General features: G+C 45.8%; 4 protein-coding genes across 4 annotated transcripts; all 4 read right to left on the minus strand.

Moving 5' to 3' along the window:
* Nucleotides 1–9: 9 nt before the first annotated feature.
* On the minus strand, nt 10–1,830 carry LOC118505826 (carboxypeptidase Q-like). The gene is made up of 4 exons (XM_036042176.1): nt 1,749–1,830; nt 481–1,690; nt 290–415; nt 10–219 (listed from the first exon to the last, which is right to left on the minus strand). The coding sequence occupies exons 2-4, from the start codon at nt 1,686–1,688 to the stop codon at nt 84–86; spliced, it is 1,470 nt and encodes a 489-aa protein (XP_035898069.1). The 5' UTR covers nt 1,689–1,690; nt 1,749–1,830; the 3' UTR covers nt 10–83.
* Nucleotides 1,831–1,964: 134 nt separating this feature from the next.
* LOC118505827 (carboxypeptidase Q-like) lies at nt 1,965–3,684 on the minus strand. The gene is made up of 3 exons (XM_036042177.1): nt 2,461–3,684; nt 2,275–2,397; nt 1,965–2,201 (listed from the first exon to the last, which is right to left on the minus strand). The coding sequence occupies exons 1-3, from the start codon at nt 3,636–3,638 to the stop codon at nt 2,054–2,056; spliced, it is 1,449 nt and encodes a 482-aa protein (XP_035898070.1). The 5' UTR covers nt 3,639–3,684; the 3' UTR covers nt 1,965–2,053.
* A 392-nt stretch (nt 3,685–4,076) lies between these two features.
* On the minus strand, nt 4,077–5,891 carry LOC118505828 (carboxypeptidase Q-like). The gene is made up of 3 exons (XM_036042178.1): nt 4,586–5,891; nt 4,375–4,497; nt 4,077–4,309 (listed from the first exon to the last, which is right to left on the minus strand). The coding sequence occupies exons 1-3, from the start codon at nt 5,761–5,763 to the stop codon at nt 4,168–4,170; spliced, it is 1,443 nt and encodes a 480-aa protein (XP_035898071.1). The 5' UTR covers nt 5,764–5,891; the 3' UTR covers nt 4,077–4,167.
* A 108-nt stretch (nt 5,892–5,999) lies between these two features.
* Nucleotides 6,000–8,243, minus strand: LOC118505825 (probable RNA-binding protein CG14230). The gene is made up of 4 exons (XM_036042175.1): nt 7,986–8,243; nt 6,991–7,918; nt 6,390–6,925; nt 6,000–6,320 (listed from the first exon to the last, which is right to left on the minus strand). Exons 1-4 carry the CDS (start codon nt 8,179–8,181, stop codon nt 6,076–6,078), a joined length of 1,905 nt encoding a protein of 634 aa, XP_035898068.1. The 5' UTR covers nt 8,182–8,243; the 3' UTR covers nt 6,000–6,075.
* Nucleotides 8,244–13,121: the final 4,878 nt, after the last annotated feature.

Raw genomic sequence — 13,121 nt, forward strand, 5'->3', positions numbered from 1 at the left:
ACAAATAAGGTAACGGGGATAAAGATTCGATTTATTTGGAGTATCCTTATGAGGCTCTTAATGGTATGCCCCCCTCCCCCCTTTCACGGCATCACATCCTTGGGCATGCTAATACTCAGATCAGCCACGACGTAGGCAGCCGCTGCCCAGAGAGCCGCACATTTGTCTAGATTTTTAGGATCCTCCACTGCCATCGTGTCACCGGCGGAGTGATGGAACCTGAATGGTGGACCGTGTTCAGTCATTAATTTCATACATCCCAGCACCATACAATAGTCAAACCACTTACCAGAAATATTTGTCATTTTTGTTCAGCAAAGACGCTCCCGGGAAACCACGCGTTGTCCAGTGACTTATGTCCGGTCCACCATCGGTGGGTGTTTCAAACTCGGTCGCATTCAATGGAGCCATCAGTCTGAAACAACACGAATGAAGCACGTTAGCTGCGGTTCACAAGACATGTTGCCGCTAGCAACTTACTTGACGATTTCTCGAAAGATACATTCGGCATCAGCATTTCCAACAAAGTCGAGCCCTCGTGGCTCAAAGGTGCCGATGTCGGATTCGAAGAAGAAATTAAACTCCTTCGCCTCTTGCGGCTTATGTGCTTCCTTGTACGCAGCCCCACCGTAAAGGCCTTCCTCTTCGCCCGTCCAAAGAATGGCTCGGATGGTTCGCCGTGGCCGCAGACCCATCGCTTTCAGAAACGTTAACGCTTTCCACGAGATTATTGCACCGCCTCCGTCGTCCATCGCACCGACACCTACATCCCAGCTGTCCAGATGACCGGAAACGACCACAACCGAGGTGTTGGTGTAGTTTGTTCCCACCAGTTCACCGATCGTATTTCTCGATATGACCGGTTCCATCGGTCGGTCTGCCATTTCTAGATGAATTTCCATCGTTTCACCGCGGCGGTACTTTCGAAGCAGCATCTGCGCGTCCTCCACTGTGATGCATGCGACGGGGATCTTTTTTACGTCATCCTGATAGTGCTGTTGGCCCGTATGCGGTGAACCTATCGAGAACGGGGTAATTGAACGAACGAGCGCTGCTACGGCTCCCTTTCGTGATGCAACGGAAGCCGCCTGACTGCGATAAACAACCGTACGTTCGTAGCTCTCCCATACCGGTGAAAACACCACAATCTTGCCGCGCACTTGTTCCGCTGGGATGGTTTCGAACTCTTTGAACGATTCCACGGCTAACACTTCGGCGATAATGCCACCGCGAGGCGTACCGACGCTGCTGCCAAGCCCCAGCAGTGGCAAATTCTTGTGGAACGGTTTTACCAACTCAGCACTCTCGTAACCTCGTACCCAGTGCGGGACGGACGCATTCTCCGTGTGGACGTTTTCCAGTCCGTCGGCTTTCATCTTATCGACGACGTAATCGATGGCTTTTTCCAGCTGCTCGCTACCAGCTACCCGTGCCCCGAACGTATCCACCAGCTCCGCCAGACTGTCCCAGGTGCGGCCAGCATATTCACCGTGCACTATCTTGTCGGCGATCGACTTCACGATCGGTTGATACCCGTGAATCTCTTTTAGCAGGGCGTCCGGCAACTCGCAGCTTCCATCGCTTTGCTTGCCGAACGTGTCGATTCGATTGTCGGCCACTCCGGCACTAGCAGGTCGGCCACAAAGCAATCCAGCTACGGTTAGGAACAGAGTCACGGAAGCAGCCATTCCTGTGGACGGCGTACGATTACAATGAAGCGATCATGGAACTACGCGCGGTCGACTTACTTATCGCTGTCTAGGGCCACCACCGTACAGCTGCTGCACGATGGCGATAGAGAATAATAAACAACGCGAGAAACGCGCAGGCCATGAGATGAGCGAGATAGATAGAAAAGGAAGGGTTGCATAGTTCCGTTTCAATCGGGCGTCTGTGCGTTGTTTACATCGCCGCAGTGATATTTGAAGCAAGCGGCAATTTTTAGCGAAAAAAAAGTAAAGCCATTTTCATATCAGTCGAACCGTGATTTTGGGCTTGAAATCTACACAATGCGTGCATTTTATTGATTAAAGATAGACCTGCAACTCACTCTCTAGTTGAAGCTGTAATCGATGACATTTTTCGGAATATCGATGCTTAAGTCGGCAATCACGTATGCGGTCGCAGCCCACAAGGCAGTGATTTTGTCCAGAGCGGCAGGATCTTCTAGCTCGATCGTGTCCCCCTCCGTGTGATGATACCTGTGAATGATGATTTTAAAGTGTTTCGGTTGCTCGAAACTGTCCTTTCGGTCGCGTTTCATGAATCACTCACCAAAAGTAATTTTCGTTCTTGTTGCGCAAAGAGACACCCGGGAAACCTCTTCTTACCCAATTGCCAATGTCCGATCCCACGGATCCCTGCGTAAATGTAAAATCGTCGAATCCGGTCATCAACCTACAAGGTAAGTGGGGATGCCAATATAATTACATTTCTCGAGCACGAAAGCTGCTACCATACCTAGCCACTTCAGCAAAAATGCACTGTGCTTCGCTGTTCCCGGAAAAGTCTAGCCCGGTCGGTTCAAACGTGCCCGAATCAGACTCCAAGAACACGTTGAACTCCTGTTTCTCGTCCTCGGCGTGCTGCCTTTCGTAAACACTCGCTCCTTCTAAGTACTGTTCTTCTGCCGTCCAGTAAATGGCACGAATAGTGCGCCGTGGTCGCAACCCCATTGCCTTAAGGAATGATACGGCTTTCCAGGAAATGAAAACGCCACCAGCATCGTCCGAGGCACCGGTGCCCACATCCCAGCTGTCCATGTGCCCGGAGACGACCACTACGGAGGTGTTCTTGAAAGTATGTCCTTCCAGCTCACCGATTGTATTGCGAGAAACCGTTGGTTCCAGATTGGCCGCATCCATTTTAAGATGAATTACCATTTTGTCTCCTCGTCGGAACTTACGCAACAGCAACATTGCGTCTTCAACTGCAATGGCGGCGGCCGGAATACGTTCAACATCCGGATCATACTCGAGCGTTCCGGTGTGCGGTGTTCCGATAGAGAATGGAGTCATAGAGCGTATCAACACAGCGGCGGCACCCTTTTTCCCTGCCACTGATGGCGATTCGTATCGATAACGCCCTGTTGGCCCGTATCCTACCCATGCTGGAGCAAATACTACAATCTTTCCCTTCACTTGATCTGGAGTGAACTGTTCAAATTCATCGAACGATTCCACTGCAATCACTTCTGCTGTAATTCCTTCCGGAGGAGTTCCAACCGATTTTCCGAGACCCAGCATGGGAAGATTCTTCTTGAAAGGCTCCACCAATTCTGCCCATTCTTTTCCACGCTGCCAGTTTGAGACGATGGCTTCCTCGGTGTGCACATTATCGAGTCCTTCGTCGATCATTTCCTGGACGGCAAAATCGATGGCGTCCTCCAGTTGTTTCGTCCCGGTAAGCCGAGGTCCAAATCGATCCGTGAACTCCAACAAACTTTGCCACGTTTTTCCGGCATACTCACCCGACACAATGTGATGGAAAATAGAATCCACTACGGGCTGGTACTGAGCTATTTCTTCGCGAAGTCCAGGAGGCAGCTCACAATCGTTGCTATCGGCCGCAGCGAAGCCATTTGTGACGAACAAAACTGCGCAAAGCGCACTTAGGAATGGCACCTTCACCCAATGCATGATGGACAACGAATGAGCCTAAGTACTTGAGTAGTAACGAGGTGATCTGCCCACTTGGAGTGAATAGACAGGGTTATGCCAATCAATGACAAGATAAAGTTCCGCTTTGAAGATACCACGAAATTTGAATGCCTTGAATGGTGTTAAGGGCTCATTTCTAATCTATTTACTAAACTCCTCAGATACATGATTATCACTATTGATGGACACTTCAATCAAAATGGATGTGTTATAATGGTGATTGAAAAATTTGTGATACGATTGTTATTTAATTCGATTTTGTTTAAGACATTTGAATATTGCTTCGATCTCAGTGTGACCGTTTGAATGGGTGACGACTTTCTAAGTTCCTTCAGTTTTGGAGTAAGAAAGCTCTGGCTGATCTAACATACAAATTCTGGTTCTCAGGTTGTAGTGGTATTCCAAAGAACTAGTATATATAGTTTTTAATAGCTCAATTTACTGTATCACTGCATTGTTAAGAGAAACCATATGAATTTAGGCAGTACCACGATACCGTTGGAAAGGGTTAGTCGTATTTGACAACATCTTTCGGAATGTCGATGCTTAAATCTGCAATTACATAGGCAGTAGCTGCCCATAGAGCGGTACTTCTATCCAACGCTATCGGATCCTCCAACTCCATCGTGTCGCCCTCAGAATGATGGTACCTGTGGTAGGAAATATAACATAGAGCTTTGAATAATGTCTTGCTTTAGAAGCGTCGTACGCATACCAGAAGTAATTTTCATTCATGTTGCGCAAAGCCACACCAGGAAAGCCTCTTCTCTCCCAAATTCCGATATCCGACCCTACGGATCCCTCCGTATAAGCGAATTCGTCGAAACCAGGCATTAATCTGAAGCAAATCATAAACGGTTGGTAATGAATGTACATTACGGCCTAATAATTGATATGTTTAAATATCAGTTTGTGCTTAAGCATACTTAGCTATTTCGGCAAATATGCACTGTGCATCGCTGTTTCCGGAGAAGTCCAGCCCGGTCGGTTCAAACGTGCCCGAATCGGACTCAAAGAACACATTGAACTCCTGCTCTTCGCCCTCGGCATGCTGTCTCTCGTAAGCATTAGCACCTTCCACACCGACCTCCTCTGCCGTCCAGTAAATGGCACGAATAGTGCGCCGTGGTCGCAACCCCATTGCTTTCAGGAATGATACGGCTTTCCAGGAAATGAAAACGCCACCAGCATCATCCGAGGCACCGGTGCCCACATCCCAGCTGTCCATGTGGCCGGAGACGACCACTACGGAGGTGTTCTTGAAAGTATGTCCTTCCAGCTCACCGATTGTGTTGCGAGATACCGTTGGTTCCAGATTGGCCGCATCCATTTTAAGATGAATTACCATTTTGTCTCCTCGTCGGAACTTACGCAACAGCAACATTGCGTCTTCAACTGCAATGGCGGCGGCCGGAATACGTTCGACATCCGGATCATACTGGAGAGTCCCGGTGTGAGGCGACCCAATGGAGAATGGAGTCATCGATCGTATCAGTACGGCAGCAGCGCCCTTTTTCGCAGCTACCGACGGTGACTCATATCGGTAACGTCCTGTCACTCCATAGCCAACCCATGCTGGAGCAAATACTACAATCTTTCCCTTCACTTGATCTGGAGTGAACTGTTCAAATTCATCGAACGATTCCACAGCAATCACTTCTGCTGCAATTCCTTCCGGAGGAGTTCCAACCGATTTTCCGAGACCCAGCATGGGAAGATTCTTCTTAAAAGGCTCCACCAATTCTGCCCATTCTCTTCCACGCTGCCAGTTTGAGACGATGGCTTCCTCGGTGTGCACATTATCGAGTCCTTCGTCGATCATTTCCTGGACGGCAAAATCGATGGCATCCTCCAGTTGTTTCGTCCCGGTAAGCCGGGGTCCAAATCGATCCGTGAACTCCAACAAACTTTGCCACGTTTTTCCGGCATACTCACCCGACACAATGTGATGGAAAATAGAATCCACTACCGGCTGGTACTGAGCTATTTCTTCGCGAAGTCCAGGAGGCAGCTCACAATCGTTGCTATCGGCCGCAGCGAAGCCATTTGTGACGAACAAAACTGCGCAAAGCACACTTAGGAATGGCACCTTCAGCCAATGCATGATGGACAACGAATGAACCGAATGAAGATGATATTTCGTCTTCTATATTTAGGGCTCGATGGAGTCCTCGAGCGAGTTTGATAATGATAAAACGATGTACCTAATGACTGATAACAGCGAATTTGAATGCTCAGCGTTCTGAAGGAAAGGCTTCTAATCTACTTTAGTATGATCTTCGCTATCGATGGGCGTTTCAATCAAAACTGCCCAGTGATTACGCACGTGCAAGCACACAATTCAGTATGGCCGAGGCTTTTATTGAAGCTTTAATAAAGATACCAAATTGCGTGTGGAATAAAACAAGTTTGTAAATTATTTAACTCTCTTACGTTTCATGGGTATCACGGGATTGGTGAGCACCGTCGACGTTTTCTTTTTCAATCGTTTAAGACCTAGCTTAGATTGTTTGTGCTCAAATCTGTTTTCGCGATGACGGCGTACTTTGTACAGCTGGCGAATATCTTGAACTTCGGTTTCCGTCAAACCACCAACCGCTTCTTTCGCCGTTTTCAAATTATCTTTACCGCCTTCGACAAAACCAAGAAATTCGCGACCAACTGTAGGACAGCAAATAAAAAAACACGTTAATATACCGATATTAGTTAACAAGGGGTTACAAATATTACCATCGAGACGTGGATCGTTGGGAATGAAGAAAAAGCTTTCCTTCCAGATGCCCTGCTTCGTGTAGTATCCTGGACCCGTTTGCTTTTTCCCGTTGGTTTTGATTCCCTGTACTCCTTTGTTGCTTTCCTCTTTCGATTTTTGTTTCTGCTTCTTTTCTTCCTTCTTACTTTGCTTCCGGCTGCCTTTCGTTAGTGTGTCTTGATCTTCCTCACTGTCGGAAGATTCATGCCGGAAGCGGACCTCACTTTTCAGTGGTGTAGCGTCCTGCATTCGATCCACTTCCATCGCACTCTCGTTTGTTTCCGTTGCTTTTCCAAACATCGACAGTAAACTGAAGCCTTGCGATTGTCTCTGAGACGAAACGGTGAAGTTATCCGCCACTTTGAAGAACTTTTCACCAGAAACTTTATAATCGTCTTCACGACGTTCAGCTTTCTTCCTCTCATGTTCTTTTGCTGACGGTTCTGGGGTTTCAATTTGATCCGATGTTTTCTTCTGCAAAGGGTCAAAGCGTTGCATTTGCACGTCGGGTTTCCTAAAAAGATACATTAGTCGGTATATGGGCATGTAACGTTAGAAAACGTATCGTGTTCATCTTACATTTCCGTTCGATTTTCTACGCTTATTGGCTTGCCGGTAACGGTCGAAAGAATCTCCAACTGTTTCATCCGTTCTTTAGCTTCCTTTCCTTTCGCCTTCGGTGCGGCGGGTTTATCGCCTTCTTCCAAAAATCGTGCATCCAAACGAAATCGATTGTCGGCTTGATAGGACGTTTGCAACTCGTACAGTTTTTGGCCTTCCTCGCCGAGTAGCTGCTTGCGTACGCTAAAATTCGCCTGGAATCCATCGTCCTCTTCGTCCTCTGCATCGAACAGGGATAATTTCGTCTGCCCCGGTGCATCGTCATCGTCAAATGTAATTTTATTCGCTCTATTTTGCGCTACACCAGCGAGAGCACTTTTGATCGCTAGCTTTTGCTGCTCGTATGCAGATTTTAGGTTACTCAAACCCTGCTTTCGCTTTTCATCCGCTATTCGGGCAGTTTCGCCGAGTTTCTTATCGACCGACCGTTTTTGGTGCGGTTTAGACCGGTCGATCACTTCCGCTATCTGGCCAGTGATGGGGACAATCTTTAGTTTCCCGTGCTCAATGTACGTTTCTTGGTTCCATTTTTTCACTATTTCATCTTGCACGTTTGATGGCTGGGGTCTACTGGCGCGTGGTCCATCGAACAGTTTCCTTTCCTTAGGAGCAGGTTCCTCATCACTTTCCGATTCCGAACTCTCGGAAGAACTGCTATCCTTGCCTTTTCTTAGAGTTGGTAATGTCGGCAATGGTGCTACCGTTTCCTTAACACGTTGCTCCTCTACGGGTGGTTTTTTGTATGGATCCAGCAGCGAATGATTATTATTCTTCTGCGCTTCAGCTTCCTCTCTTTCACGTTTCAATTTATCAAGAAAAGACTCTTTTGCTCTGGATACGTTCAAGTACACTCCTTTATACGGTTGCCGCTGAAACTCTTCAATGCCTGAAAAAAGTTGTGAGATAAATAGAAATAACTAAAACTAAACAGCGTTACAGTCATGAACACTTACATTGGGGCACCAAAAAGTCTTCCGTTTGGAGCGTAACAAAGCCGAAGATTTCTACGGAATCATTCAGCGGGTTTGTTTTGGTCTTGATTTCCAATGACTCTATATTGCCATATGCACTGAACTCTTTTCTTAGCTCCTGTTCGGAAGTTCCTGGTGGAATTTTTCCGATAAAAAGACGATGTGATTTTAGTTTCATTTCCGCGGCCGGTACTTTCCGAGTGCTGAGCTCGTTTGTTGTGATCACGCACGTGCAGTTGTGACAGCACGCGTTTGACAGTTGGCCCAAACATTGCCCAAGATTATTATAGATGAGGTGAGAAACTGTTGGTACTGTATGTGTTTTTATTTATTTATTGTAAATCTTAAAAAGTAAATTTTAGTTTCGTCGTTACAACGATATATATTTTATTTATTCGATTTCGTGCGAATTTAAAATATCCGCTCTTTTATTGGAAAATATATGCTCGCATGTCAGCAATGCATGTGACCGATTGTTGCAAAGATAAATTCATGAGCCGTATAAACAGTGCTGCAGTTCAATTCAAGCATGCATGCTGCACGTTGTTATGAAGGGAATTTTAATAAAACTACCGAGTAAAACAACGCATGGGATTTATGTATTATTTTTGCGTACATTCTGCTGTAGCTTGTACATTTCTTTGGAATAATTGATTTTTTAAATCGTTTAATTCGTACGAACGTAATAAAAAACTTATTTAAGCGTCGTCCAGGTTTATTACAACCCATATGCAGAAGATGGTCGAATGCAGCAGCTGCTCTAGAACACCTTCGTTTTTACGACATCTCACCTTCCCAACCATGTAAAAGGTGTTCTGTTCTGCAATTTACCCAACCTAGACGAATGCCATAAACTTACAAGCCAAACTTTTTATTGTCTACTAAACGATCCTGGAGAACCACAAAGTGTTGGAGAAACGTGACATGGTTGAAGAAAAATGACCAATTCCTTCCAAATTTGTTTTAAGTTAGTGTATGAATAGTTCGGCAACCGCGTTGACCGATGCAAAAATACAATAGATTATGTATGCGTGTGGTTAGATTTGAGTTTTTGTCTCTCTTTGATAATGCATCGGAATTCTACCTTGGTATGCTTTTATTCGGTGTATCCTTTGAGTTTGACGAAGGTCCTTTGGTTTACCTGAACAGGAACATGGCACGGGCAGCTTTCCTGTGACTTTGGTAGCAGTAGGCAAAAAAGGTATGTCCATAGACGCCGAGGGACCTTCGGAACCTTTTGTCGCATGGTACATCATAGCCAAAACAATAATCAACGCTCGACCCGTCCTGTCCTTCGTTGAAGTGGGTGCAGATTTGTTTGTAACGGTCGGAGATCTTTGTTTGCGATTTTTCCATTTCATCGGAAAGTACTTAAAACCACCCGGCTAGAGTTTGCTAGAAAGCACTCCAGCATCACTCCAGGGAGCGCTTCATTTTGCCTATCGATTTTGGGTCCGTTATCGGATTAGCCAGAAGTGGTAGACGGTTGTAAAAATGTTTATCTGATCTGCCCCTGTAGGTTCCGAACCAGGTTCCGCAGAATCAGCAGTTGAACACGATATAAATTTGCTTCGGGATTCTATCGAGGATAGGTTTTATATAGAACCTTGGAAAACTCCTTCAAATGAGCATCCAGTGAGGATCATTGTGCCTAAGGATATTTTCTCGCAACCTTCCTTCTTGGTGCTTTTCGTGATATATGTGATCTCGTACGATTCTATAGAACCTTAGACAGTAGACATGAAAAATGAGCAGACCCTGCTGCTGCTGCTGTAGACCTTCTGGCCCCGGTCATGCATACTCCGATTCGATGCGATCCTTTCAGTCCCCGAATCTTCGGAGCATATTTTTTCTGGTTGTTTTCATATACACTTTAGACGTTTGCCAACGATCGTTCATTTCAGTTTACGGAGCGGTTTGGGTTGGCCGTAAATCGGAAAAAATGTATACGGGTCGCCAGCACAATAGACAATAGTGCTCCGAAGTGATCCTTCAGCGCATCCCTCGCCGAGATGCATTCAATTCGAATGAAAGATGTTTTAAAAGTCTATTAAGCAACACAAAGCTTTCTAGGATTGATTGTGTAGGACACGGTGCAAAGGGATGTTTTGCTCGCTCCGTTTGACGAATGTTGTTTGTAGCGGACCTCATGGGGAGCAAATACAGAGTACGACGCGTACGGGAGAAGCAAATGTATGAATAGTTTCTTCATCATAAGCCACTTTACGTGCATTGATGGGTGAAGGACTTTGCTTCCTGCTGCTCACAACTCTAGTCCCTCATGCAGGAGCACTCTTTGAAAGAAAGAAAAAAATCTTCCCTCTTCCCTTCTTCCATCCCCGGACAAGCGCAAGCAACACCTTAACGGAAAATGTGGCAAATGTTTCTCACACATGAAACACACATTTTTTTTATCCCAATAAACCACCAGATCCTCCTTACATGCAGGAACATGACGTGCCGGTGATGACGACGGACACACAGAAATTGACAAGCGGGCGTTTAATGAAGTGACAGTCAATTATTTTTCCGTCTTCCTAGCCACGACTTTAGCCAGGGAAAATGCACGGTAGCAGTATGGTGGGCATTCATTTCCAAAATCCCCAACGGACCTTCAGTTCGTTGACTGAAGGAGATCCGAAGCCGTTGTTCTTGGCGGCAAACTTTTTCCTACCAGCGAACGATGTTATCTTGATGTATGCTTTCTTTACATATTGCTGGCGGCATGCCTGCGTTCGTTCGCTGTATACTCCTCAAGAGAGATCGCCTTCTCTATCGGCAACGTTGATAATGATGTCTTCATCACATTCTGACAGTTTTTGCAGATAGCAGACGGAACAAGTTCACTTCTGTGAGGGAATCTATTGTTTGGCAAAGAAGGAAAGAAAGTTTTGGCTTGCATTGTGGTGATTTGAGAATGGATTTGTCGGATTTCTGCAAATAGATTTCTTTGTGTGATAAATGTGTGACACAATGCCTGAAAATGACATATATTTTGCTGATAATAATATATGCTACATCGTTATGCTATTCTGGAATGAACAAGATAAAATCATAAATGCACAAGAGTAGAGAGAAGCTCACAAAGATATTATTTATTAAGTATTACGGACTGATGCCGTATTGTCGAGCTCACAACGATAGTTGTGATAGTTTTATATTATATATACAGAGAGGTATAGAGCCTTCCAGCAGTCAGTGCAAGAACACTACAGAAAAGTCGAAAATTCTTGCATAGAACTAGAGGTTTTGTACTCATAGATTTCCGATCCGATTAACGCGATGCTTGGATCATACGATACGATCTTTTAGCCGTCAGCGTTGATTAAAATGTTATCACAGGGTGCATGAAATCCTATAAGTGAACATAATTCCCTCGGCAAAAGAGGATTTATTCTAAAGAATCGGAGCCTAGCCCAGTGCAGCATAATGTGGGGGAGACTTCCACTAAGAATCCTGTCCAAGTGTGTATGAGTTTTTATTTCAGAGTTTCTGCAGTGTGGCAATCATTTTACAATAAGATCCGCTTAGTATATCCGCTTTTTTACTTCTGCTCAGCATCTGGTTTTCGTTTGACACGGTTTCGCTGATGAGTGTCACATATGCTGTTCTAAGGGAAACATTAACCTATTTGTTACTGTGCCCCGTGGAAGCGGCAACTTGAGGGCAAACATCGCAATGGTGGGAACCGGCAGCTCGAGAAAATTGGAACCACTGCCCTGCTCTGGCAAGCTGTTAGTCGTAGTTACGGCGCATTGATTTAATTTACGACAATATGCAGATGGTTTTTTTCTTCATCTCTCTCATCCTTCCATTCTTGTAACCTTTCTTTGGTTATCTTTTTCCACGCACTGGACGTCAAGGGCTCTATTTTGTGTTTCTTGCGGTACAAATGTTTCAGTCTGTGTATGGAGGTTTTTTGTACGCTTCCCGCAGTACGTAAAGTTTCCTTTTTGTGCCGATCCGACACGACCCGAAATATGAAACCCTTCGAAGTAGCGCTGGAAACGCTCATGTCTAGAATGTCGGATATGGCGTTGTTCCTACAGAGGGAGGGCCAAGAATTTATGTGTGAAATCCATGATTTCCTGGTGGTTTACAATATGAGCGCCTTTTCCAGGCTTTTTTTTGAGTTCAAGTGGCCACTAATTAAATTTTAATCACATCCACTTCACTTCCCTAGCTCAAATGGTCGTTTTTTAAGGGTTCCCAGATTACGGAATTTTCATCGCAACTTTGGACTTTGGTAGGATGTGTTGCTACCAGGAATTAATTGTAATCCTTGTGGTGAATGCTCTGAGGGTTTGAGCATCCTATTGAGCTGTAATTCATCCAAAGTTCATCTCCAATTCTACCATCATCACCATAGCGGCCATCTCATCGATGACTTCCCCTGTTGTCTTAAATCCCGTTGCATCATCGTCATTACATCATCATAATGTTTCCCACTCATTCTCCTGAAGGCACTAAAAGAATGGACAACCCACATAATTATCTATCGACAAATTTCATTAAGGGATACGCAGCCGGCTCGTTGCAACACGCCCAATTAGATCCGTCGTGCATTCGGCAGGATGCTTGCGGCTCATCCCTACCTGCCGTTGCTGCTTTTCTCCTCGATTGGTCGTACCGGAAACTGGACCGAGGCCTTGCCGTTTCGCCAGCACCTAGAAATGATTAGTCGATAGAAGACTAGCACTGAGCAAGGGTCGCTCCGGGGTCGCTAGACACACCGCACTTTAATGACATGGTTCGTGTTGTTGATTTTTATTGCTCGTCTATAGGGGCCGCTGCATGCTGTGAAGTTTGCGTGAAGGATGGGCGGCTGGCCCGATAACAACGATCTGATCGGACCAGGAACAGGCGTTTAAAAGGTCTAGGCAACGGTGCAGTTTTGTGTGCGTGGGCTTGGTTCCGGCGTTGGAGAACCGCCTGACAGGCGTTCATCTCGCTCGCGTTCTTAATGAGGATCGCCGAGTTGAAGAACTGTTTGGGATTTGAGAATGACCTTTTATCCATTTTTCGGATTCATAACCTACAATTATGAGTCGATGCGTGCGCCTTTCGATGGCGACCGTCGACGGTGAAGAGCAGACACTCCCAGAAACGAATATGCGC

This window comes from Anopheles stephensi, chromosome 2 (genome assembly GCF_013141755.1).
Source record: "Anopheles stephensi strain Indian chromosome 2, UCI_ANSTEP_V1.0, whole genome shotgun sequence".
NCBI classification, from domain to species: domain Eukaryota; kingdom Metazoa; phylum Arthropoda; class Insecta; order Diptera; family Culicidae; genus Anopheles; species Anopheles stephensi.

What these genes read in the sequence shown, in the direction of transcription:
- LOC118505826 (XM_036042176.1), bottom strand. Translation starts at nt 1,688, where the DNA reads ATGGCTGCTTCCGTGACTCTGTTCCTAACCGTAGCTGGATTGCTTTGT. An exon ending in ATCTTTCGAGAAATCGTCAA is followed by an intron (nt 416 to 480) that starts GTAAGTTGCTAG and finishes GTGTTGTTTCAG; the next exon opens with ACTGATGGCTCCATTGAATG. An exon ending in AAAAATGACAAATATTTCTG is followed by an intron (nt 220 to 289) that starts GTAAGTGGTTTG and finishes TCCACCATTCAG; the next exon opens with GTTCCATCACTCCGCCGGTG.
- LOC118505827 (XM_036042177.1), bottom strand. Translation starts at nt 3,638, where the DNA reads ATGCATTGGGTGAAGGTGCCATTCCTAAGTGCGCTTTGCGCAGTTTTG. An exon ending in ATTTTTGCTGAAGTGGCTAG is followed by an intron (nt 2,398 to 2,460) that starts GTATGGTAGCAG and finishes CTTACCTTGTAG; the next exon opens with GTTGATGACCGGATTCGACG. An exon ending in AAGAACGAAAATTACTTTTG is followed by an intron (nt 2,202 to 2,274) that starts GTGAGTGATTCA and finishes CATCATTCACAG; the next exon opens with GTATCATCACACGGAGGGGG.
- LOC118505828 (XM_036042178.1), bottom strand. Translation starts at nt 5,763, where the DNA reads ATGCATTGGCTGAAGGTGCCATTCCTAAGTGTGCTTTGCGCAGTTTTG. An exon ending in ATATTTGCCGAAATAGCTAA is followed by an intron (nt 4,498 to 4,585) that starts GTATGCTTAAGC and finishes GATTTGCTTCAG; the next exon opens with ATTAATGCCTGGTTTCGACG. An exon ending in ATGAATGAAAATTACTTCTG is followed by an intron (nt 4,310 to 4,374) that starts GTATGCGTACGA and finishes TTCCTACCACAG; the next exon opens with GTACCATCATTCTGAGGGCG.
- LOC118505825 (XM_036042175.1), bottom strand. Translation starts at nt 8,181, where the DNA reads ATGAAACTAAAATCACATCGTCTTTTTATCGGAAAAATTCCACCAGGA. An exon ending in GTAGAAAATCGAACGGAAAT is followed by an intron (nt 6,926 to 6,990) that starts GTAAGATGAACA and finishes GTATCTTTTTAG; the next exon opens with GAAACCCGACGTGCAAATGC. An exon ending in CAACGATCCACGTCTCGATG is followed by an intron (nt 6,321 to 6,389) that starts GTAATATTTGTA and finishes GCTGTCCTACAG; the next exon opens with TTGGTCGCGAATTTCTTGGT.